The 27,558-nt window shown below is 41.8% G+C and overlaps 2 protein-coding genes across 2 annotated transcripts in view; both read left to right on the top strand.

Moving 5' to 3' along the window:
* atp10d (ATPase phospholipid transporting 10D) overlaps positions 1-27,558 on the top strand; it is a 46,825-nt gene that overhangs the window by 2,995 nt on the left and 16,272 nt on the right. Inside the window, exons 2-10 of the mRNA XM_034563359.1 lie at positions 4,925-5,291; positions 5,774-5,968; positions 15,698-15,893; positions 16,747-16,832; positions 17,622-17,728; positions 18,787-18,918; positions 19,884-19,996; positions 21,815-22,067; positions 25,814-26,037. Coding sequence (XP_034419250.1) covers positions 5,005-5,291; positions 5,774-5,968; positions 15,698-15,893; positions 16,747-16,832; positions 17,622-17,728; positions 18,787-18,918; positions 19,884-19,996; positions 21,815-22,067; positions 25,814-26,037 — 1,593 coding nt within the window. The 5' untranslated portion in view covers positions 4,925-5,004. The remainder of the gene's footprint in view (positions 1-4,924; positions 5,292-5,773; positions 5,969-15,697; positions 15,894-16,746; positions 16,833-17,621; positions 17,729-18,786; positions 18,919-19,883; positions 19,997-21,814; positions 22,068-25,813; positions 26,038-27,558) is intronic.
* LOC117751477 (probable phospholipid-transporting ATPase VA) lies at positions 6,826-11,458 on the top strand. The gene is made up of 2 exons (XM_034563365.1): positions 6,826-8,442; positions 10,910-11,458. Exons 1-2 carry the CDS (start codon positions 8,051-8,053, stop codon positions 11,013-11,015), a joined length of 498 nt encoding a protein of 165 aa, XP_034419256.1. The 5' UTR covers positions 6,826-8,050; the 3' UTR covers positions 11,016-11,458.

The following is a 27,558-nucleotide window of genomic DNA, read 5'->3' as shown; positions in this document are numbered from 1 at the left end:
TGATACAGAATATAATTCTCGGCAGAGGGCTTTGTTTGGGTTTTTTCCGATACCCGTGCTAAAACGATACCATTGCCGGTGATACATTTAAAAAAAAAACTAAGAAAAACACAAACGACGATTAACGACATTAAAGAAAGGCTTTTTTATTTGTTATTGCTAAGGCACTTTTTTTTCTTCAACCTGTATGCAGTATACTTAAATAAATATAAATAAATACAAAACACACACACACACTACTATGAACTTACCATCATCATTCTTAGAAAAGCAATATGACACTATGAAGGAGTTGTATCAGTGCGTTTATAAGTATGCTCATTCTGACTATAAGATGTAGAGGGCAAATGCATAATATTGTATAAAATAAAACCAACTGATGCATCAAGTTGGTCAGTGTTTTGAGAAAGGACACCTGCCTTGTAAACTCCTCTGGGCCTGATTTGAACACAATAGGCAAAGGGTTTGCTCAAGCTGAATCTGCAATTGGGCGACTGCTACCATCATAACTCGATCTGATGATCCACAAAATGACTTAAATATCCAAACTTGATATTTTATTGTATTATTATTAAGAAATAGCTTATTGGGTGGGGCATGCAATTAACCTGTTTTGCACTGAATATTGTTTCTAGATAATAACTAACATGCTACCTGTGCAAAACAAAACAAAATGAGTGCAGGTATGTATGAGCCATCACGTTGTATCTTCAGTGGCTGCAATGAACCTGCTTTCCACTAAAACGGGGTTGCAGACTTGATACGGCCACTCTCAATTCATGCTCAATGTTGAGCTTAGATCTGGCGATCTCATGGAGGTAGGATGTGGCGAGTCGCCAAGAATCTTGGCCGTTGCGCATGCGCAATTGTAACCTGTTAACACCATAACATAAACATTTACACAAAGGTACAGGCATTTCCCCATGTATTTATTAATGACTTTATACTTTTGTAATATGTGAAGTTCTCAATTAGGTATTTCTGCATTTTTCCCTGCGCCCCACCTGTAATACCACTGTGCCCCACTAGAGACCTAGAAGTGTGCTACAGGGACGCTACTGCGGTCAAGCCAGCCTCCACTTCGAAAAACAGTCAAGTCAGCCCGCATGGTTTTTTTCACGACACGTATATACTAGGCATTACGGTACGAGCGTGTACAAATTGACTTCAAAATAAGAGCAAACTTTCGGTGAACGTGATATGATAAAATACGCCTTTTAAATACAGATACAGTAATAGATTAAACTAATCATGCATTGTATGAATGATGGAACATCAGAATGTCTTGATTGTCTCTGAGGAACATCCTGAGATGGTCTACTATGCATCAGAAGTGGAATGAGTTCATAACTATGGGCCATTCTTTTTTAAATATTATCTAAAGTTAGACATAAATGGTCTTGTGAGCTGAATTGAAGTCAGCTCAGGAAGGAGATTTTGACAGGCTCTCATCTTGAAATGAAACATCAGAATGTCCTGATTGTCTCTGAGGGACATCCTGAGATGGTCTACTATGAATCAGAAGTGAAATTAGTTTTTAACTATGCACCATTTCCTTCTAAATCTAGTCTGAAATTAGAGATACGTTTGCTCATGAATGTGATTTTCTATATCTTTTATTTTGAAATTCAAAATCAAAATGTCCCAATATTGGAAGAGTTACCTTCCTATTGTTTTCTATTCATCATTCATAAAATTCATTATTAGTTTAATCTATTACTGTATCTGTATTTAAAGGCGTATTTCATCGTATCACGTTCACCGGAAGTTTGATCTTTTTTTTAAGTCAGTTTTTACACGCTTGTACCATAATGCCTAGTATATACGTGTACTAGGGCTGGCTTGACTGTTTTTCGAAGTGGAGGCTTGCTTGACCGCAGTGGGACGCTGGCGAGTCTAACGCCGCTCCGTCTGGGACTGTTTTTGTTTGATTTTCTACCTTACTTACAATTTAACATTTTAGTTTTATTTTAACAGTGTAGTTAAGTTCAATAGCCATTCTTCTCTGTTTTTAATTATTCTGCAAACGCTTCGTCTTGGATTTATTTGCTTACCTGTTGCATCTGCTCTCCACTGCTACGTCTACTCCCTGGACAACTAGCTGGCTAGCTGGCAGTCTCTCGCCAGCCGGTGGCTACTGACGAGCCAGCCGGCTCCCTGCTGGATTCTCCTGTCCATGCTGATGCTCAGAGGGGGGTTGCCTGATAGCCTTTCAACTGTCCTGGTGTGGTCAGTCTGACTGCTGCTTCTTCAGCTAGCTGTTAGCTTGCCACCCTCCATTCAGCGTGTAGCTAACGTTGGCAGTTGACTGAACTGCCTTCTCCATTTCCTCACCTTATACATCACCACTTTTTCACTCAGCTCCGATCACTTGCCTGCTGTGGATTATCCTGACGTGCCTGTCACTTCTCCAACTCCGGTGATCAAGTCCGTGGCTACCGACAAAAGACCTCAGGCTTATCATTACATCGTCCCCGGCTGGCATGGTTCTGCAATACTCCACCTCGCAACTCCTCAAACTCAACAACTTTTCTGCTCCTCCGTTCATCTCAGCGATCAAAACACGTGGACTGCTGTTGGCCCCATTACATCCACAGAGCCTCCTGCAGAAAGTTAGTTTACTCCTGGCCTGATCGCTCCACTCTTTCCATCCCCTCCTTCTAGTCAGCTGAGAGCATCGCTGCACGTCATCACAACAACAACCTACACAAGCGAGTGCCTGCCTCCGCCCCCTTAACAAAGCACCCCAGCCTGTCCAAATTCATCCACATCTCAAAATTGCTCTGTTTAACACCCGATCCCTAAGCAACCAGGGCCTCTTACTCAATGAATTCATAACTGACAATAATCTGGACTTTCTGTGTCTAACTGAAACATGGCAAAACCAACAGGATTAATTTTCATTAGACCAAACCACACACCCCGGATATTCATACATGGACAAGCCACTACTTCAACATCACCCAACATGTTGACTTTCCCACCCATAAAAAAGGACACACACTTGACCTGGTCTGCACCTCCAGTTATTACAGCAATCTAACCAGCATCGACCTCACCATCTCTGACCACCTGGCTATCACCTTGGACATAGACATCCCTGCCCCCCATGTTAAGCAGATTCGCACCATAACATTCAGGAACATCAAGTCCATCAACTTCTCCTCCACCTTGGCTGCCACCATCTCTGCCCATATTTCGACTGCCTCCCCCACTGCCCTGGTCAATTACAATAATGACTTTTCGTCGTCGCCCCCAGAAAATCCAAACTTGTCTCTTTCACCCACTCCGTCCCCTGGTACACTGACCAACTTCGCCACCTCAGAAGTGCAGGGCCATCAACTGGAACGTCTTGCCAATAAAACTGGACTCACTGTTCACCTTGATGCTCCACCAACAACAATATAAAGATGCCCTCAACACCGCCCGCTCCTCTCACTACTCCTCCATCCATCTAATCTGTCTCCAACAACCCCAAAACGCTTTTCTCCACCATCAACAAACTACTTCACCACCAGCAGATGCAACTCATTTCTATCCTTTTTCAATGACAACATCTTCGCAATACACAACCAGCTGGCTGCCCCATTCCCCTCCACTACCACTCCCCCAGCCCTCACCATGATCCTCCCTTACATCCAACCCACTCACTCTCATCCTTCAGTTCAAACACTGAAACGGACCTCTCCATAGACTCTAGCATGAAGACCTCCCCCCCGCCCCTCCTCCACACACACACACACACACTCAAGCTCGCTGCTGTCACCCCTGTGCTGAAAAAACCTGGTCTTGACCCTGACATCCCCAACAACTACCAACCTCCCCTACCTGTCCAAAGTCCTTGAGAGACATGTTGCATCTCAATCTCCATAATCTCTACGAACCCTTCTAATCCGGTTTTCGTTCAAAACACAGCACAGAAACCGCCCTACTGAAAATCACAAATGTAGGGATATATATATATAGCTTCCTCACAATCCTCATCCTCCTTGACCTCAGCGCCACTCCATCCTCCTCTCACGTCTCCAGTACTCCCTTGGCATAATGTTCAGAATCTGCCGCTCGACTGCTCACCTCCAACTGCCACTATGAAAACATCACCCCACTTCACTGGCTCCCGGTCAAATACACGATAGACTTTAAAATATTACTCACCACCTACAAAGCCCTAAACTACCTGGCCCCTCCCTACCTTTCAGACCTCCTCCCCCTCTACACCCCAACCCGTTGCCTCAGGTCCACCGGTGCAAACACTCTGAAGACCATCAGGACCAAGCGCCGGACCTGGGGTGACGGGGTCTTCTCAGCTGCTGCCCCCCACCCCCCTCTGGAACAAGCTCCCAATCCACATCTGTCAGGCTCCCACTGTATCATCATTCAAGCAAGCCCTCAAAACCCACCTCTTCAAACTTGCCTGCTAACACCTGCTTCTCTAGTTTTTCTTTTTTAGCCAAAATGTTCTGTTTGTTTTAGTTTTTTCCTTTTGTCTTTTTATTTTTTGCTACTAACATGTATTCCGTGTGTATCAAAGCCTGGTCTTTCCTCCTCTGAGCCATAGACGACATTGTTATTAAAAACCACATATTTGAGTCGCACTGGGGGACATTTCATTACCACCTACTGTAGTTTATTTCGACTCAATTTCAAACACCATCCTGCTGCTTCAAATACTCAGAACACCACATGTATTTTATTCCACATCTGAAAGTAGTCCCAAAAACATCTCTTTTTATTACAACATATTGAACCCCTAACTGACATGGTATCAGAAACTGTTGAATGTTCTGACTCAACACATTGTTGGTGTGGGTCTTTTAATGGGATTTTGATTTTAAATGCATAGAATAACACCTGATCGATCCTTTAAACTTGCCTATAAGAACAAAGTAGAGAAAGAAATGATTTTGAGATTCTCTCTTTGCAGGATGAGGACATTGTGAAAGTCCAGTGTGGAGCACAAAAGAGGGGGCAGCCACTCTCACAGCTCAGCTAGAGTGTCTGCAAATGGAGCGGCTCCACTGGGTGCAACATCGTTGTCGGGAGATGCTGCCAGAACGTTCCGGAAGAAGCTCGTACTCTTCCCCCGATGGCCTGCCCAGTAAATCCTCCCGAGACACCCACAGCTCTCCACAGAGGGACCGTGGAAGGCGGAGAACTGTGTTTGCTCGCCATAGGCCCCCCCGACACGAATCCGAAGCAATCTTCAAAAGCTACAAGTCCAATGCCATCTGCACTACCAAGTACAGCTTGTTGACTTTCATCCCCATGAACCTGTTCCAGCAGTTCCACAGGTCAGATTTGTACTTGAAGACACTTCCTGGCGTTGTTGAACGTGGTCTGTATTGCAAAGCAAGATCAGTGTGTCATCAATCTGTGGGATTAACTAACAGAAACCATTCTTTTGATTTAAAACTACTTTCTAACAGTGTGGATCTTTCGTGAATTTGGATTAACCAGCCCTTAATCACTTTTATTATAAAACCTTACACAGCTATGTATCGTTCTCAACACGGCTCATTTTGTATCTTCAGAATTTAGAATCAGCTGTAATGGCCTAGTCAATGTGAACACTTAAAAGTAATTTGACTCTTGGCTCACATTGTATAATGGCACAGAAACGTACAAAAATATTATTCTACATACATACATACATACATACATACATACATACATACATATACCAGTGGAAATGATGGTAGCACTTGGTTGTACTTCCACAGCATCTGTTGTTTCTTTGTAGTTTCTACACTAACTTGTTTCCTTCCTTTTGTAGGGCTGCCAACCTCTACTTCCTGTTCCTGGTGTTACTGAACTGGGTGCCAGTTGTTGAAGCCTTTCAAAAGGAAATTACCATGATTCCTCTGCTGGTGGTCCTCACTGTTATTGCCATCAAAGATGCCCTGGAAGACTACAGACGCTACTTGTTTGACAGGAAGGTCAACAACAATGTGGTGCAAGTGTTCTGTGGGTGAGTGAACCTTGATCTGCCTTCAGATGATAAGAAATGTTCTCCTCTGGCAATTGCAAAGGTGAAAAAAAAATATGCTAAGTATATTTAATCTTAGCATACTTTAGTATACTTCAATTCAGTTTATTTTGTATAGCCCAATATCACAAATTACAAATTTGCCTCAGAGGGCTTTACAATCTGTACACATACGACATCCCTGTCCCAGGACCTCACATCGGATCAGGAAAAACTCCCCAAAAATAACCTTTCACAGGGAAAAAAGGGAAGAAACCTTCAGGAGATCAACAGAGGAGGATCCCTCTCCCCGGATGGACAGAAGCAATAGATGTCATGTGTACAGAATGAACAGCATTAACAAAGTTACATAAACACATTACATGAATATGACAATGTATGAATGGAACTCCAATCCATGAAACAGAAGGAGGTAGAGAGGAGGGGGGGCGGGGCGCATCAGCAGGGCCAACACGGGAGGCCGGCTCACCAGGCATCAGACACCTCCAGGTCCAATGGACCCTATGAGACGTGAAGTCACAACGACTCCGGGGAGGAAGCAGAGTTAATAAGGTGCAATGGAGAGATGTAAATTCATCAATAAGGAGAGAGAGAAGATGAGATAGGTGCTCAGTGTATCCTAAAACATCCCCCAGCAGCCTATAAGCCTATAGCAGCATATCAAGGGGCTCGACCAGGGCAAACCTGATTCAGCCCTAACTATAAGCACTAATTAAGAGGAAAGTCTTAAGTCTATTCTTAAATGAGGTGACTGTGTCTGCCTCCCGGACTGAATTGCCTACTTGAAGCCCTACTAATCATAAGTATACTTAAAGTGTGCTATTTATTTTGTACTTAATATATTTATGTAGTATTTAAGTACAATTTGAAGTATATTTAGTATTTTTTTTGGTGCTAAATTACTTTAAGTATACTTAGTGCACTTTAAGTACATGCCTGTATGTGCTAATATGCATGCCGATAGTTCACTTAAAGTATATTTTTATTGTATTTTAAGTATATTTGAAATATATTTTGAGTATATTACAAATATGTAAACATCACATTCTAAATATATTTAGTGTGCTTATAGTATACCGAAAGTATACTTTTGGTGTACTATAATCATATTCTAAATATATTAGTATTGTGCTAATAATATACCAAAAGTATGCAATCGGTCTGTTCCAATTGGGCGTTCACTCCGAAAAACATGCCTATAACAGGCATGATTTGATTAATTCAACATTTATATTTAAATTCAGAGAATCTTCCTGAATTTGTGTAACGCCATATCCTTTAGTGTTTACGTAATTGTTGCTTTAATTTGCATGTTTTAGTGTTATGCCATCAAGCTAACTACCGTTGGTTAATTATTAATGTTTTTAGAGGGGAAAAGCATGTAGCACTATTGTCAAGATGATTAAAGATAACTAAAGTTAGCAAAGCAGTCCTCCTGCTATACTGAGTCATATTCAATTCAATTTAGATGGAATCGCTCAATGCAATACACCAGAACAAGGTTGAGGGTGTGTTTTATCTCATGGGTTTCTATCATGAGATAAATGCAGTACTGAGGCTAGTGTTAACATCCTGTTTTTTTTACGCCTACCATCCACCTTATCTGTGTGGTACAAGAAAGTAACACTTTCTTCCATTTAGCAGACCCATTTTTGGAGTGGAAGTAATATTACATCATCAGGAACATTTGTTCAAACCATAATGTTCAATTTCACTAGCGGGTATATCAATTGGACTACTGCTCAGATCTGGAAGGATTGGCTAGAAACCAATGACCTTTTTTGTCCTAAATCTGGTTACACAATCCGTCTTTTGAGGCAGCTTTAAAACCTATACCTTTTGTTTGTTTATAGCGTGAGTGGCTTTTAGAGGAGTGGCAGGGAATTCCGGCTCAAAGGTACTAACTATCCCTTCATCCCTCCCATTCCCACCTTGCTTTCCACATCAGAATGAACTGCATGTATGTAGAAGGAAAATTGCAACTGGAGAACAGTTGCAGGTAGGTAGGGTGTATTAGTGGAGACATAGACTGGCAGGGGGATAATCCATGTGAACAGTGATCTCATGTATAGCTTGGATTGTCCGCCCTGTCTTCACTCTTCCAAGGAGCACATCCGGAAGAAGAGGACGGTAGTACCTTCCTGCACAGAGAATGAAGAACTGAGTCAATTCCTGAAGTTGTATGAAAGCAACAAGATCCAGACCACAAAGTATTCTCTCTTCTCCTTCCTGCCCAAGAATCTGTTTGAGCAGCTCCATCGCTTTGCCAATATCTACTTTATCTTCCTTGCTGCTCTGAACTTTGTTCCCGTGGTGGAGGCCTTCCAGCCAGAGATCGCTTTGGCTCCTATCACATTGGTTCTGTCCGTGACGGCTGTCAAGAATATATGGGAAGACTTTCGCAGGTTTAAATTGGATCATTCTATCAACAGGCTTCTGTGCCACATTTACAGCAGGTGAGTTAAATGTTGCTTTCAGTCAGTTTAATGTGTCAACAAGATATCTTTTTCTTGTGGGACTGGCTATTCTCCTTTGCGTTGTCCAAGAAGGACAGTTGTGACTCAGTTGTGTGCATCTTATTTTCCATATTGTGAAGGATTTTAAAAATATGTCTAAAAATACAAATGAGGCATTATATTATCAAATTTGTGCAAATTGCGTACATTTCAAGAACAGAAATCTGAACCTTAGATAAAGTCAGGTGGAATTTGGAGATCGCTTTGTATCACTCCATGACTGTGGAGATGTGGACTGTATGTTATCAGAACAATATAACAGGCACTCTCAGAGCAACAGCAAGTTAACATACAGAATATAAATCTGTTTTCTTTTGTTTCTGTTCAGTAGTTAGGGTCCCTGTTAGTGAGCTAAGGTGGTCTAGCACAAACTAAAGTACACAGCTGCAATTTACTGTGCAGGGGACTTTTTAGTGTGTAAACCTCTGGATTTCTTTAGGAGAATATGTTCCACTCACGGCGCGGAGACAGATTGACGTCCTACAGGAATACTTTATTGATTGACGTCCTACAGGAATACTTTATTGTTTGACGTCCTTCAGGAATACTTTATTGATTGATGTCCTACAGGAATACTTTATTTATTGACGTCCTACAGGAATACGTTATTGATTGATGTCCTACAGGAATACTTTATTTATTGACGTCCTACAGGAATACGTTATTGATTGATGTCCTACAGGAATACTTTATTTATTGACGTCCTACAGGAATATGTTATTGATTGACGTCCTACAGGAATACTTTATTGTTTGACGTCCTTCAGGAATACTTTATTGATTGATGTCCTTCAGGAATACTTTATTGATTGACGTCCTACAGGAATACTTTATTGTTTGATGTCCTTCAGGAATACTTTATTGATTGATGTCCTTCAGGAATACTTTATTGATTAACAACATTGACGAGGCACTCTTACGCTAACAGCACGGTGTGCGCTCGGTTTCATCAACTCGTCTAACTAGCTTAACTCACTCCCGTCCCCAGAACAGGTCAAACCCGCCTCCCCTCTGCTCCACCAATCACAGGCACGCAGCTCGACCAGCACGCACACTGCCTCCCCATGATTGGCTAGAGAGAGGGGGTTGATGACCGACCCCTCCAAATCCAAAGTAGTCTGCCGAAGTTTCGCTCCACTGGTTGTTTGGGTAGCTCTTGGCTGGCATCAATGCTGTGTAACATTTATGTGGTACTACATGCTCGTAGTCCTCCAGTGATAAGATAACTCCAGTTTGCAGTGGTTACAAATAACTTTGCTTTTCTGCTTTCTGGTAGAGATTTAAAATGAAAATGTCTATTTTAAAAGTGCCTTTCTCCATGATCTCGGTCAATGTGTGCAGCAGTGTTAAGCCCCTCCCAATGCAAAAAAGAAAATGCTGTTACACACACACACATACAGTTTGTGAAAAGATTTCCCAAGGACACATCGCCATGGGCTAGCGGAGTCGGGGATCAAGCCACCAATCCTCTGATTGAAGGACGACCCTGTTCACCCCTGAGCCTCAGTAAAGTTAATATCATACTCTGGGAATGTGGTTTTTCAGCTTAACATCTTGCCATGCAGTTTGGTGCTCTGGTCTTGGTCTTGACTCTGTCTCACCCTGCCTTGGTTTTGACTTGGTCTCAACCACTCAAAGTCTTGCTCTCGGTTTCGGTGGTATTGACCACAAAACTGTCCCAAATAGTTATATCAAGGAGAAAGCCAAAAGGATTTTTTGAAAATGTATTAATTTAGACATTCACACCTCAATTGTGTGCGTGTAAAGTGCAATTTAATAATAACAGTCAAAATACGAAAACGCAAACATGTTGCACAACATTATATCAAACTATATATTTAGATTGCAATTACAAAGTTTATCTTTGAAGACCTCATAACCTTACATTGTACGTAATTGTACAGTTCCAGTAGTTCTCCTGTCCTGCCAGGAAAGGGTGTTTGACTGAGTGTAATAATTAACCAGTTATTGTATCCACTATGTGTTTATACTACCTGTCAACAAATGGGTTTGAATTATTTTCTCTATGAGCTTTTAAGAAGCAGCAGACTCCCTGTTGGCAAACACCACAAGGAGTTATCACCTTATGTATCAGAATCAGAATTGTTTATTTGCCAAGTACGTTGAACATACAAGGAATTTGACTCAGGGAAGGTGCATAACAATAAACATACAATCAAAATATAATCAAAACAATAAACAAATGGATATCAGTACTTTAAAACAAGTATATATTATAATATATATAAGTGGCAAGTGTATTTTAAGAAAAGAAAAGATGTGCAAGGGTTTCTGGAGATTTGAGACTCAGTCAGTTCGTGGGGGTCCTGGTCTTTTTTGATGAACCCGACTGCAGCTGGAAAGAAAATGTGAGAGCGGTCAGCTACAATCTTTCTTGTTCGCTTCAGGGTCCTTGAAGCGAACAAGGGAAGGCAGATTGCAGCCAATCACCTCTCAGAAGAGCAGATGATGCGCTGCAGTCTGCCCTGGTCCTTGTTAGTGGCTGCAGAGTGACAGACGCTGATGGCGGAGCAGAGGATGGACTCAATGATGGAGGTGGTTTCCCTACCTTTCAGACCTCCTCCCCCTCTACACCCCAACCCGTTGCCTCAGGTCCACCGGTGCAAACACTCTGAAGACCATCAGGACCAAGCGCCGGACCTGGGGTGACAGGGCCTTCTTGGCTGCTGCCCCCCACCCCCCTCTGGAACGCTCTCCCCATCCACATCCGTCAGGCTTCCACTATGTCATCATTCCAACAAGCCCTCAAAACCCACCTCTTCAAACTGGCCTTCACCTAATAACCCCTCCACCCTACCCTCCACAATTTGTTGTCCTGGCAACGCTGGCGAAATTTAACGCCGCTCCATCTAGGACTGTTTTTATTATTCTTATTCTTATTTTTTTTTTTTCCTACTTTTTTTACAATTTAACATTCATTTTAATTATTTTTAATTCTATTTAACAGTGTAGCCATTCTTCTAAGTTAATTATTCTGGCTCCTGCTCTCCACCGCCTGGACAACTTTAATTAGGATTGTGAATGTTAGACTGGCTGGCCTGCTGCTGATATCCGACGCCATCCGGCTGGTTTCCCCAACTCCAGCGAAGCTACTGCCGGCGTGCTCCGCTCCTCTGCCCCAGCTGCGCTGGCTCTGTGGCTTCACCATTGATTGCATCCTCCCCGGCTGGCATGGTTCTGCAGTATTCCACCTCGCAGCTCCTCGGGCTCAACAACTTCTCTGCTCCTCCGTTCATCTCAGCCATCAAGGCACTCGGACTCCTTCGTCGGCCCCGTTACATCCACAGAGCCTCCCGCAGAAAGTTTGTTTACTCCTGGCCTGATCGCTCCACGCTTTCCATCCCCTCCCTCTGGTCGGCCGAGCGCATTGCTGCAGCTCGTCATCGCAACAAAAGTCCCCAAGAGCGAGATGGTGGCACGAAAGTAGGAACTGTTACAGCTCTCCCACCACCCTCTACTCTTCCTGCTGACTCCACACCCCAAAACCGGACTGGTACACCTTTTATTACCTCCATTAGTCCCTACCGCATACCCACTGCAGCACGCTCAGTGGCATATCCTGCTGCTGCTAACCATAATAATTTGATTAGAGTTCCCCTGCAACATCCCTCACTACCTCCTCATCACAGAAACTTGGTTATCTGAGGGAGATTGTAGACCTCTTATAGAGGCAACCCTCCCTGATTTTACCCACCTTCATCAACCCCGGCTGTCAGGCAGGGGAGGGGGGGTTTGCTATTATTCACAGAAAAGGTTTCAAATGCTCTCCCATTTCACATGGTAACTATACATCTTTTGAACATCTTGGTGTTATGGTTAACTCTAAAGGCCCTGTCATAATTGTTATAATATACAGACCGCCAAAGTCTAACAGTGTTTTTATCCAAGTTTGCCGAACTTTTAGCCTATTTTATGTCACAATATGACAACATTCTTATTTTAGGGGATTTTAACATACATGTCTGCTGCCCATCTCAGACTCTTGTCAAAGATTTTATGGACACTTTGGAATCTTTTAACCTCACTCAGGCAATACAACAGCCGACACATTCAAAGGGTCACATCCTCGACCTCGTCCTGTATAATGGTCTCAGCCCTGAAAACTTTAAAATTAAGGATATCTGTGTGTCTGATCACAAAGCAATTTTATTCAGTGTGGTTTTATCCCAACTTCCCACAACTCACAGTACACCTGCTCATTGCCGGGTTTTTAATTCCATGTCTGCTAGCAAATTTTCTGAGCGTTTTACTGCTGCTTCTTTAACTGCTTTTAATCCACATTCTGATACTGAGGAGCTGGTCTCTCTTTTTAATCATACCTGTCAGACTGTCCTGGACTCTGTTGCCCCCTACAGGGTCAACAAGTTAAACAGAACACCACAGCCCTGGCTAAATGAATCCACCAAAGAACTTAAGAGAGACTGTAGGAGAAAGGAAAGAAAATAGGAAAAAACTGCCCTCCACATATTTTATAATATTTGGAAAGAGGCAATGAATAACTATCAAAAGGCAGTTAAAGAATCAAAAACCTCTTTCTTCTCCAATTTAATTCTAAACAATCATTCAAACCCCAGAGTCTTATTCAAGGTCATAGACAAGGTCATAAACCCCTCCCCCTGTCATTTTATTGATGCCTCACAAGAGATGTGTGAGAAGTTTTTACATTATTTTAATAATAAGGTAAATGAAATAAGACAACAAATTACCCCTCCAACCCAAGTTTGACATACCGGTAGGGACATTCAAAACTATTTTAGTCATTTTCAGCCTGTATCATTGCCCTTTTTATCCCAACTTTTATCACACATGAAATCAGCCACATGCAGCCTTGATTTTATTCCTACTAAATTTCTCAAAGAGGTTATTGGCACTGTAGGGCCCAGTATTTTATTAATTATAAATAGCTCCTTAGCAAGTGGTACTTTCCCATCGATTTTTAAACATGCAATCGTACAACCTCTTTTAAAGAAACCTAAGCTTGATCCTTCTGTTGTTTCCAATTTTAGGCCAATTTCAAAACTTCGATTTTTATCAAAAGTTTTAGAAAAAGTGGTTTCAACACAACTCCTAGCTTTTATGAATCATAATAATATATTTGAGAAATTTCAGTCAGGTTTTAGAGCACTTCATAGCACAGAAACTGCCCTCCTCAAGGTAACTAATGACCTCCTTTTAGCAGCAGACAGGGCCGTTTTAATTCTTTTAGACCTTAGTGCAGCTTTTGATACTGTAGATCACGCCATTTTAATCGATCGCCTCAAAACCTGGGTTGGCATCAAGGACACTGCACTTGGCTGGTTTTATTCTTACCTTTTAGAAAGATCGTACTCGGTCACCATAGGTAATCACTCGTCTTCCACGACTCACATTACCTGTGGTGTACCACAAGGTTCAATTTTAGGTCCACTTTTATTTTCTATCTACATGCTTCCACTCGGCCAAATCCTCCAGCGACACAATGTATCTTTTCATTGCTATGCAGACGACACACAGATATACCTTCCGCTGAGACCTGGTGACCCAGAGAGCTTGGCTGCTGTCTTAGATTGTCTCTCTGACGTTAACTGCTGGATGGCTCAACATTTTCTTCAGCTCAATAACTCCAAATCAGAATTATTCAATTCCCCAAACAATAACACCAGTCTCATCAAGAGTCAACTTGGTCCCCTGGCTGCTTATTTAAAACCTGTTGCCAACAATTTGGGTGTAATGTTTGACTCTCAATAAAATTTTGAATCACAGATCAAAAAAATGGTCCAGTCCTGCTTCTTTCAATTAAGAATAATCTCAAAAATCAAACCCATATTGTCACGCTCCGATGCACTCATTTTCTCTCGACTCGACTACTGCAACTAGCTCCTTTCCGGCATAAATCAAAAATCCATCTCCCGCCTCCAACTAGTCTAGAATGCAGCAGCTCGGCTTCTGACTGGTTCTAACAGACGGCATCACATGACTCCAGCCCTGGCCTCTCTCCACTGGCTCCCTGTTCGTTTTAGAATTGATTTTAAGATTTTGCTGATCACTTTTAAAGCACGCCTGGGTCTGGCCCCAAGATACATCATTGAAATGTTAGCCCCATATGAGCCAGCTCGCAGCCTTAGATCCTCCGGTGGGGCCCTTCTGGCTGTTCCAAAGTCAAGACTTTATTGTTATTGTAATATTGTTAATCAAAGTGTGACCGTGCTTTTGCCATCAGAGCCCCTCGACTTTGGAACGACCTAACCCTAACGACTTGAGGGGATAAGACTAGCAGAATCAGTAGCTTCTTTTAAATCACTTCTTAAAACCCATTTTATAGAAATGCTTTTAAGTGATGTCGTCCTTTTATGCAGTTTCCCCTATTTTAGTTTGTCTGTTCTGCTTTATTTTGTATTTGTAATTTTCTATTCCTCTATTGTGTTCATTGCCTCCTGTATTTTCTGAAATTTTTACTTGTATTGATGTTATGTTTTTACCTTGCTTATATGTAGAGCACTTTGTAAACTCTGTTTTTAAAGGTGCTATATAAATAAATGTATCATTATTATTATTATTATTATTACATGGCTCAGTCCTCCACCCTACCCTCCACTACATGGCTCAGTCCTCCACCCTACCCTCCACTGCATTACTCACTCCGCTTACCTTCTCCATTTTTTCTTTTTTACCCAAAATGTTCTGTTTGTTTGTTTTTGTTTGCTCTTTGTCTTTCCATTCAGTTTTGTTCTGTTTGTCTATGCCTTATGTAAAGCGTCTTTGAGTGTCTAGAAAAGCGCTATATCAATTCAAAGTATTGTTGTTGTTGTTGTTGTCATTATTATTATTATTACTTTTATTACAGGGGGAGACTGTGGCTCAGTGCTGAGCAGGGTCGTCCTTTAATCAGACGATCAGGGTTTGATCCCTGGCTACGCTAGCCCAAGTTGATGTGTCCTTGGGCAAGATGAATGTGTGTTACTGCTGATGTGCAGGTGGAACCGTAGCTCCTCCCATCAGTGTATGAATGGGTGAATGATGTCATAGTGTTAAAGTGCTCAGAGTGGTCAGAAGACTAGAAAAGAGATGTTCAAGTACAGACCATTTATAGCTGTTATTACTCTTGTTGCTCTCTCTCTGTATCTGTGTGCTCTTTTTCTCAGTATGTAATATCTGCCTGAGACACTGTCTTCTGTCTTATATGTGTCTACCCGTAGCAAGCTGAAAGCCTACATTGACCAGTGCTGGAAGGATGTGCAAGTTGGAGACTTTGTCCGTCTGTCCTGTAATGAAATCATCCCAGCTGACATGTTGTTGCTGTATTCCTCTGACCCACGTGGGATTTGTTACATCGATACCGCCAACCTGGATGGAGAGACCAACCTGAAACAGAGACAGGTGGTTTCATTGCAGGTAATAATGCATGTGGATTTCTTATATATTGTTAATTTTACTTTATTACATTTAGAAAAGGTGTGTTTCTTCAAATGCAATTCATGTTGCCAATTATTTTACAACAAGAGCACTCTTTTTAACCATCCTATTAATGGTAATGGTGAAAGGGTTTATTTTGACCAAACCAGAGTTGGTGATTGTTGTAATTGGAAAGAATCTGCTAACTGAGACCGTTCTGATGAGTTTCATTTTGTTGAGTTTGAATGAGATATTTTTTTCAATCGAAGTAAAATTGCTTTGTTTTTCATTGGAGTCTGGTGGAATTGAGAACAGCGTATTGATTATATTTTTTGTACATTTATAAAAATATTATTATATAAGTAAAAGTTGTTGTTTTTACATATTTTTTATACAGCGCTTATTCTAGTCTTCCGACCACTCCAAGTGCTATTACACTAGATGCAGTATATTGTATAGCCCAATATTACAAATTATCCTCAATATTACAATATGTACACATACGACATCCCTGACCTTTGACCTCACATCAGATCAGGAAAACGCCCTTTAACGGGGAGAAAAAGGGAAGAAACCTTCAGGAGAGCAACAGCTCTACCTTTGAACCACAGCTGACCCAAAATAGGCCCACATGTTTTAAATCGGTGTTTGATTGAACTTGTGTGTGTGTTTCTTCCCTTTTTTCCCTGTCAAAGGTTATTTTTGGGGAGTTTTTCCTGATCCGATGTGAGGTCCTGGGACAGGGATGTCGTATGTGTACAGATTGTAAAGCCCTCTGAGGCAAATTTGTAATTTGTGATATTGGGCTATACAAAATAAACTGAATTGAATTGAATTGAATTGTGTGTTCCAGGGAGTAGAGTTCACCGCTGAGAGCTTCCACTGCCTGATTGAGTGTGAGAACCCCAACAATGACCTCAGCAGGTTCAGAGGTTACATGTGAGTTCTCCTCTGTTTAGTACATAGCGGCATGACACTGATATCTGGAATCGTTATAACAATCTTCGCAGGATATATATTAGCCCTGTGTAATTGTTTCGTATCCTGTGCAATGTATATCTGTATGTCTTCATTTAGGACAGCTCAATTAGTGGGAAAAGAAATCAGGCTTTGTTGAAGTACTTCCAATAAAAAAGTTGCAGGCAGTAGCACTGTCAGCCAATTAATTATTAATCTAGACTTGTATGTAAACATTTTTAAAAACACGAGTTAAAACATGTATCGTCACAGTGTCACTCCAAAAAAGCCATATTTGCTCCTCATTTTATAATAACTCTTTGGTGTCTCCTTTTTATTGAGAAACCAAAGTCATTCTCAACTCATACCTATGTGTTTATGATGTTGTAATAACATTGTCTTTTTCAATGCTAACATACTGTATATAGCCTATGAATAAACATGCATTGACATATTACAAAACAGACAGAAATGCATACAATAAAAACATGTATTGTCATGAAGTATGACTACTGTCACAAATTCTGAAGTGATATAACAATTTTGAAAATCAATAATGACACTATTAGGACTTGCACCATGTATCCATTAAGACAGTGAGACAATTAAGATGTGATCACAATCTGATGGAAGGAAGATGCTTTTGGCTACCACTAAATAATGCAGTAACACTGCTTCAAACGCACCTGTCTTCTAAATATAGCTGTCAGTGGTTCTAACTGGATTATGCTATGCAGCTAAGCATGTGTACGTCTGCGTGTGGTTCCATAGGGAGCACCCCAGTGGGGTCCGAGTCGGCCTCCATAACGGCAACCTCCTGTTGAGGAGCTGCACCATCCGTAACACTGAGACTGTGGTGGGCATCGTGGTCTACGCCGGTAAGAGCAAAACATCACTTACAAAACCGACCGTCATCATGTGGAGCCAACTTATGCAGACATATCGAGTCCACTTGTATCTTTGCATTGACTTCACGTGGAACTGAGCCCCTCTATTTACTTTGCGTTCTGCCTGATCACACCTTCAGGGTGCGTTGGTTCAGTTCAATTTAACGCTGATGATGCTGCATGTTTATTGTGGTTCATTTGGGCAAACTCTAGTGCTGATTAAACAATCAGAACACCTGCAAATGGGGTTCTTGGCCTGCCTCTAAGTCTGTGGTGTGAAAAGAAAGCAGACCAACCACAGGACTGAATGTTATCGTGTGTGTGTGTGTGTGTGTGTGTGTGTGTGTGTGTGTGTGTGTGTGTGTGTGTGTGTGTGTGTGTGTGTGTGTGTGTGTGTGTGTGTGTGTGTGTGTGTGTGTGTGTGTGTGTGTGTGTGTGTGTGTGTGTGTGTGTGTGTGTGTGTGTGTGTGTGTGTGTGTGTGTGTGTGTGTGTGTGTGTGTGTGTGTGTGTGTGTGCACCTTGTATGGTAACCTCTGCCATCGGTGTATGAATGTGTGACACATGGCTGTTTTTTCATGCTGGATTTGATCTCAGTTTTGAACCCCACTCCCATCATGAGTTGAATCAACGTGCTTGACAAGCAGGTCCACACTCTGTGATTGTGATTGATTTGAAGTGTATTTGTCTGCTTCTCACCAATACTTTGCAACCTACAGTTACCTTTCTCTGGGTAGCTTTGTGTAACTTCAGTGACATGTGATTCCAACATCACAGTTCCAAATTACAACTCATTTGTAGGAGAAGCGGTAGCCCTCATCAACTAGTCATCATTTAAACTAAACATGCCCCAAAGAATACGGGACACTAGACTACAATAGTAGTTTAATCTCTAATGATTTAATTACACTACTTTCACATTCTTTTAGGGCAATGAGTCCGTTCTACTAAACGTCTTGACTGTGCATTCACTCCTGTAGACTCCAGTTTTGCTGATGTACCTCCTGTATAATGGTCTATATAATTGTGTTTCTCTTCCTGTGTGACTTAGGTCATGAGACTAAAGCCATGATGAACAACAGTGGGCCAAGGTATAAGTGCAGTCAGCTGGAGAAACAGCTGAACACATACGTCCTGTGGTGTGTGCTTCTGCTCATCATCATGTGTCTGACTTCTGCGATAGGTGAGTACCAACTCTGCTCTCGCTTCACAAGTCGGCGGGGAATAGCAGCAGTATTATTGCAGGGTGTAGCTGACCGTGTAAAGCCATATGTAGACCACTTAAGAGCCAATATTGCCATGAAAACCAGTCAACAAAAAGACACCGACAAAGAGCCAGTGAATGCTCCAGAGGCTGCTGCCCAGTTCACACAGGAAGCGCTGAGCTATGTCAGTTGTTGTGAGATCAGTAGCCTGGCTGTTCACACCAGAACCCAAATATGGGTCAACATGTACTGTATGTACATGTGTGCATGTGTTTGGCGATTGAAATTTTAATTGGAATAAAGGTTAAATACATGTATGTGGAATAAGAACGTCATTTCACAATCACAAAGGGCAGTGACACTAGCCTATTTCTAATAATGGATTTTGAAATCTGATCATGTGGGAGGGAAATCGGGGGAATTGAATGCCTTTCATTTATGTCATATATATATATAATTCATAATTTGGAGATATGGACCAGATGCTGAAACTATACCTGAAGAGTGCAAGCTGGCGAGCACCGTGGACACCTGTGTGACACCTGTGTGTCACCTGTGTGTCACTTGTGTGTCACCTGTGTGTCACCTGTGTGTCACCTGTGTGTCACCTGTGTGTCACTTGTGTGTCACCTGTGTGTCACCTGTGTGTCACCTGTGTGACACCTGTGTGTCACCTGTGTGTCACCTGTGTGACACCTGTGTGACACCTGTGTGACACCTGTGTGTCACCTGTGTGTCACCTGTGTGACACCTGTGTGACACCTGTGTGACACCTGTGTGTCACCTGTGTGACACCTGTGTGTCACCTGTGTGACACCTGTGTGACACCTGTGTGACACCTGTGTGACACCTGTGTGTCACCTGTGTGACACCTGTGTGAACAGGTCATTTTGTTTAAATGGGCGGGGAAACTTAGAGTTGCTGGTGCCTTGGTGTGTTTCAGGTCATGGCCTCTGGCTGAAGAACCTCAAAGACCCTATCTTTCAGGTTGATAAGGAGACGTCTCCTGCCCTGGCTGCATTCTATGTCTTCTGGACAATGATCATTGTGCTGCAGGTATACAGTTAACCGTTTCAGTCCCATTTTAACAATTGCATTTTTGCACACTTATTAAAGTCTCTTATTAGCTGTAATTATAGAGACATTACTTTTCAGGTTAACCAAAGACTTTTGAAAATAGTTTTTTGGGATTGCTTAAATGGAATGTAGGATTTAGGGTCATACATTTATTAAATTCTGAAGGTTTCGTATATGACAGCTCATAAGAGTTATCCAACTATTAAATGAAATGTTTGTCATTGTTGGTGAAAGTGATAGCTATGATGGGCTTAAAACAATGTCATAACCAGTAATGAACAGAAGCCAAAACTGATTAAGAGAAGCAAAAAGATGAAGCAGTCCGACCTTTCTGAAGTTTAGGGTCAACACCATGATTGTCCAGCCGCAATAGTACCAATAAACTACCACTTTCAGAAGCAATAGGATATTCTAACATTCTCCTTTTTATATCAGGAATGAGTGGGAACAGAACTTGATACAAACATGTTAATAACAAACATGTTGCTTGGATCACCATATAGCATGAAAACAGGAGCTACGCTCATAAAGGCAGATCTACCTGTTCACGCCAACATTTAACATAACCATACCTCGCGAAAAATAACATTGTGTTCTGATATCGTATTAACACAACGTTACTTCTCGTTAGGGGTGAACAGGGTCGTCCTTCAATCAGAGGATCGGTGGTTTGAGCCCCGGCTCCCATAGCCCATGTCGATGTGTCCTTGGGCAAGAAAGGCACTCTTTTGTTGAATGAATAAGGAGTGAATTTTCCATAACTTCTGCACAGTAGGGAGGGTCGGGTGGGACGCCTTGTATTTAAAATGTCACTTGTTCTCACATTTCTTTGAGAAAAAGCTATTTTATTTTCTTAGATGACTATTGAATTTGTTAAAGTGTTTCTGACTGGCTGCCCCTTGGTTACTCGCATTCAGACACATTCACTCAGTGACTTCCTGGTGGGTCTTATTCAACAGGAAAGGCTTTTGTCCTGTTGAACAAGTCACAAGGTAGAACAAAATCTATGCCGAGGAGAGCAGGCCCACTGGACTCCTGCTGTACATTACATTACTTTTCATTTAGCTGACACTTTTATCCAAAGTGACTTACAGACTTCCAATCATACACTGTAGACACAACTACGGTGTATTTTGCGACTAGGCCCGTGAGCAGGGATCGAACCGCCGATCCGCTGACTGAAAGACAGACCTGCTGACCCAGAGTCGCCCTGTAGCTACAAACCAAAGAAATTCAGACTGCTATCACGAGCATCAACTGATAGGCAAGAACATATACTAAAATCAGTATGGTACAAGACAAATAATAAGAGCCAAACATGTATTTGCATGCTGTAGATTTCAGAACTGTGAATAAGATGTGAGGAGTTAGAAGGTCTCCAGTTGGATGGTGATGGGGAAGAGGGTGTGGCTGAGGAACAGTTTCTTTCTAACCTGCTAAAAAGGCGCTGTCCCAAATCCCTAACATGTCACAGATTTATGAGATTGAAGCTTTATACAAAAATACCGGACAACAGTTCATAACACCGGCATTCTCTTCAAAGTTATGACAATGAATGCTCCATTTAACCTCCATCACAGTGATTGTGACTTAAACAGAACAATTGTCATAACAGATCAGCTGTGCACACGGTTGGTGACTTGGTAGGAAAAATGGATATCTAGACCTTGGTTGCATAAAACATGTGTGCTTACCTTGAACATTTATTATACCTGTCAAGTTCAATCAAAGTTGGTTGAGTTAGTGCTCGTCATATCCATGAATGCATAATGCATATAATCCATTTCTGTCCATCAGGTGCTGATCCCCATTTCTCTGTACGTGTCCATTGAGATTGTGAAACTGGGTCAGATCTACTTCATCCACAATGACTTAGCCCTGTACAACAAGCAGCTGGATTCCAGGATTCAGTGCCGGGCCCTCAACATCACTGAGGACCTGGGCCAGATCCAGTACCTTTTCTCTGATAAGACAGGAACTCTGACAGAGAACAAGATGGTGTTCCGCCGCTGCAGTATCTATGGGGTTGAATACCCTCACGAGGAAAATGGTAAGAACTAATAATATTACTTTAATTCACCTCGGTTGGAGACTTATTTTCACAGTAGTGAGGAATTGGAGTAGATATCCAGTTAATAACAATGCTAGCTGTTTTAATACAAACTAATTGTGAAAGGTCAGAAAAAATAACTACATTGGGCTTTAATCATTACAGTGAAAGCAGGCATGTTTTAATTCAGATTCAGATTCAACTTTATTGTCATTGCACAGAGTACACGTGCTGAGGCAACGCAATGTCGGTTAGCATCCAACCAGAGCAGTGCAAAGAGAGCAGTATATATATACAAAAAGAAGTACAATGCAGATATAATATACAGTGGATGTATCATGTATATAAACAGTAAAGTGAAGGTGCAAGTGTCTATATGTAAACAGTAAGGTGCCAGTGTGATGTGGGGAGAGGTTGGCGATGATGGTGGTTGGTGAGGAGGATAGGGGATGTCAACGTGGTGCAGAGTTGAGGGTGTTGGCCGCTGAGGGGAAGAAACTGTTCCTGTGCCTGCTGGTCCTGGAACGGTGTTGAGGGCAGGTTGTTGTTGGCGGACCACGCCGCCAGGTGCCGGACCTCCTCTCTGTAGACCGACTCATCGTTGTTATTGATGAGGCCCACCACCGCTGTGTCGTCTGAAAACTTGATGATGGTGTTAGAACCAAGTACAGGCGTGCAGTCGTGGGTGAACAGGGAGTAGAGGAGAGGACTCAGCACACAGCTCTGTGGAACGCCAGTGAGGAGGTTAGAGGAGGTGTGATTACCTAATCTAACCCACTGGGGTCTGTTGGTTAGGAAATCCAGTATCCAGCTGCAGAGGGCGGTTTTGATGCTAAGGTCACCTAGTTTGGCCTTCAGTTTTGAGGGGATGATGGTGTTGAATGCTGGACGGAAATCGATGAACAGCATTTTCACGTGTTTTTATTGTCGAGGTGAGAGAGGGCGTTGTGGAGATGGCGTCTTCTGTACAACTGTTCTGGTGGTAGGCAACTTGGAGGGGGTCCAGTGTGGGTGGTAAGCAGGTTTTGAGATGAGCCAGGACCAGCCTCTCGAAGCTCTTCATGATGATGGGTGTAAGTGCAACATGGCGAAAGTCGTTAAGGCTCGCTGCAGTGGCGTGTTTGTGCTCTAGCACCATTGAGGTGGTTTTAAAGCACGTTGGCACAGCTGCTTGGGCCAGTGACAGGTTGATGATGTCAGTCAGGACCCCAGTCAGCTGCCCAGCACAGACCATGAGCAGACGTTGATCCTGCTCAGTGCAATCCACACATCTAGAATAGATCAGTATCGGCGAAAACAAAGCCAAACAAATGCAGATTCTTTGTTAAAAGTACTGTGTCGCTGATTAAGAAGCCATATGTTCCATTTGACCTCATTAGTGTTACCCAGATTTAAAAAGAATCCATCTCAGCCTGCTGTTATTGCAAAGCTGCTCTCTTTTAAAAGTAGCCGGTTCTACAGTTTCCATTTTAAAACGCATGTCTTTTGCCACCCTTACACTGAGCGTCCACAGCGGTTTAGAGCCCCGAAAATGGAGGAGTTTGAGGAGGGCGATGGACACAAAACGGAGGACTTTACTTTTCTTATTAATACTTATTTTGTTCTGCACAACTATTGTGAAGTCCACACAGAAACTGTAAAGTAACAAAAGCATAAATGCTCTCAAGTACGAAAGAGACTTCATCCACAACACATCAGAAAACAACGAAACCGAGAGGAAACAAGTGGGACCAAATTTATTTCATGATCTATTTAAAGAAATCCCACGAAATCTGTCCGTTTGAGTATATAGAGGAAGGTTATGAAGGAACATTTCATGTGTTAAGCCCGACCTTTTATTTCATTTAGCTGACGTTTTTATCCAAAGCGACTTACAATAAGTGCATTCATCCATGAGTACAAACTCAGAACAACAAGAATCGAAAAAGTACAATTTCTTCAATAAAGTGCTACAAAGTGCTATCAGTAAGAGCCATTTACTGAGTAAATGGCCATTTACTGAGAAAGAGCCATTTACGTTGACTAAAGTGCTACTACTATTATTAAGAGCACTATAATACTTACGTATTTTCTCATCAGGGAGAAAACATGCTCAGAAGTGTAATAGTCACACATGGCCTGCTCTGACGTTAGCATGGAGGTGGTGACAGCGTGCCACTGAAGGATATCGTTGCTTGCGGTGAAGACTGACTGCATTAGAGACAACATGTTTGTTTATGTATAGCTGTGTGTACCAGGAGCCCTGACATGTTTGGCTGTTGATGATCAGATACAAGTTATCTGTTCAGCAGTAGAAGAAGGATTCAGATCAGTTACTGCAGTTAAAATACTAGTAGCACACTGTAAAACCTACACAAGGAAAAGCCATGCAAGTCAGTCGGAACTTAACTTGAATAAAAGTATGTAATCAGCAAAGTGTGGTTAGAGTAGTAAGAGTAAAAGTATTGTTTGTGCAGTAAAAAGTTCCACGTCTGTGTTTTACTTAGATTATCTCTAAGATTGCTAAGGACTGCTAGGTGAGGAAAGTGTTGTTGTCTGAGTGTGAAGTCTGTTCTTGTAAACTGGAGTTTAATCTGCATCCACTCTGGTATGAAACTGGAGAACCATTCTATTTCATTTGTTGTCAACACTGAATATTATTTTAAAGGCGTGTGTTAGATTAATTTATGTTGTATCTGCATCTGGTTATCCCATCATCTCACATCTTCTTAGTACAAACACCGTCTGGAATCTGGAATTTCCTGGAATAATCTTTAGCACCGTAATATATATATCTATATCTCATATTTAACTCAAAATGATCAAATTGAATAAAACATTATGACAGGAACAGACGGGTGTCTCCAGTGGTAGGTATGGAGTAGTCAAACTGATATCCGCACACTTAGAGCTATGCAGACTCCACTTTATTTGAGCGTTCGTTCTACAGGATCTTCATCAGAGCATACATGGTTCAGCTGGAACGGCAGGTGACGAAACAAATCGCATTCCAAAGACACACTCTGGTAGTAGAGGCTCCGCCTCCTGGGAACTACAGCCTTAAAGTGGTGAATGGAGTACTGAGAGGCTTACACATGGATGCCAAACTTACACAACACAAAAGTGGGATGGAGCGCAGATACGGATGGCTTTCTGTGCCTAATTTGGTATGTTACAACTGGGCCTGCCATGCATACTATGGTTACAAACATCTCTAGAGAGATTCCTGTGCTTGCTCTCCTCACTCCCAAATGGAGTCTGGTTATTTATGATAAAATAATATAAATTCAGAAGTAAAGAACAATCTCATATATATATATATATATATATATATATATATATATATATATATATATATATATATATATATATATATATATATATATATATATATATATATATAACTGCTAAATGTAAACATCTTAATGTTTACATTTATGGCCACAGAAGATGTGGAGAGCTTTGTTTCTGACATTTACAAAGGATTCCACTAGTGATTGGTCTTTATAGCAGAAACAAGCACTCATGGTCTGCTTTTCCACACCATTAAACTCTCATGTCAATTTCATTACTCAATTATCTTGTTCTTCTTCTTTTGAGACAATGATCAAGTAAACCAACATCAAATTGTGTTGTTCTGGTAGTTGCAGTGTGTTCGGACAATACGATTGGATCTAATCGAATGTTCCAATACGAGTATTCTAAAGGTCCATAGTTTTGCCCTGTGAGTGATGTAAATGGTCTCTGTTTGTGTTGCTGTGCGTCAGCTCGGAGGCTGGAGGTGTATGAGACGGAGAAGATGGAGGCGACTGGTCGCTCTGTGACTCTGAAGTCGGGCTGCAGTGGTAAATCTCTGAGCTGTCGCTCGCTCAGCTGCAAACACAGCGCTGTGTCTCTGCACACACATACTGCTGAGGAGGAGGAGGAGGAGGAGGAGGACCAACCGTCCCATCACTTCCAGCCCAGGACCAGCGCCTTCTGCAGCCGCGTGGTCAGACAAACACACACTCACACACACTCACACATAATGGACACATTATTTGGTTGACATCCACAATTGTGAATCTGTTGCAACTCGTGCAGCTGATTTCCACGCTGTAGTCAAATGTATTAACTTATTTATTTATTTACTTATTATTATTATTATTATGTCTCTGCTCAGAATTCACCAGTGTTTTTGTTGCTGCTGTTTACATTTCTCCCGATGCAAAATCTAAAAATGCACTACAGGAATGTGTCATCAGCAGACAAAACAAGCGGATGGTTATTTTCTTGGGGATTTTAATCGAACAAACCTCAGATCTTTTTTGCCTAAATTCGACCAGCATGCCCACATCTCCACCAGAGGAAATAATACACTGAACCATTTTTAGACAAATATTCCTGTCATCGACAAAGCCCCGCCTTGAGAGGACGGGACATTTCCAGCTGCCGTTTACTGTGTGGCTATTAGTCTGGTTTAAGAATTTAACTTCTTTGTATTTGTCTAATATTATCTAACGATCCACGTCCCAAGCTCTGATTGATTGATCTCTTATCTAGAACCTTTTCCGGAGCAGGTTGGCTTTAAGAGCAGCAGACTCCCTGTTGTCAAACACCACAAGGTCCCACCTTGTGTATCACAATCACAATCGTTTTTTTGCCAAGTAAGTTGAACAAGGAATTTGACTAGGTGAAGGTGCATAACAATAAACAGACTAAAAATATAATAAAAACAATAAACAGATAACAGTACTTTTAGAACAAGTATATATTATAACATATAAGTGTATTTTAAGAAAAGAAAAGATGTGCAAGGGTGTCTGGAGATGTCCCCTAGATTTCTAACCTGATTTTTAGGTTTTAGAGAGTCAGTCTCCCACCTGTAGGCGGACTCATGCTACCAGAGATGAGTCCAGTGAGGGAGGTGTCATCCGCAAACGTCAGGTACTTAACGGACTGGTGACTGGAGGTGCAGCTGTTGGTGTACAGAGAAGAGCAGAGAACGCAGACTTGGGGGGGACCGGTGCTGATGGACCGAGAGGCTGAGACATGTTTCACCAGCTTCACATGCTGCTTCCTGTGAGACAGGATAAGTGTAGCTCCTATACAATCCTAAAGAAACCTCACTCTACCTGAAGGCCGCTGTCGTTCTCCTACACGCTTTGAAAGGGAGCTGAGGGTATTTAGTTGGTTGCAACCTGCAACACACCACTAAATATCAGTAAAGGTTCCACACTGGTTCCTTCAATTCAGATTTAAATAGTTAGCCCTTAAATAGACACTCCACCAATTTCTTTATTTATCAGTGGACTAGTAATGGTTAGTATTAAAATATGCTATTGGTTGCATTTTAGGAGACATATAGGAGTAAGAGTGTTTTTTAAACTTGACCCATGCTAGAGACAGTCAGGATATATTAGCCTGCTGCAGAGATGTTTGCATGTGGCCAACCTTTATGGAAGTGTAGTACTAAATCACTGGAGTAGATTAAGAAAATAATCAGATGAAAACATTTACATTTGTTTGAATG

Source organism: Cyclopterus lumpus, chromosome 22 (assembly GCF_009769545.1).
Source record: "Cyclopterus lumpus isolate fCycLum1 chromosome 22, fCycLum1.pri, whole genome shotgun sequence".
Classification (NCBI taxonomy): Eukaryota; Metazoa; Chordata; class Actinopteri; order Perciformes; family Cyclopteridae; genus Cyclopterus; species Cyclopterus lumpus.
This window is presented reverse-complemented; position numbering and strand designations above follow the sequence as displayed.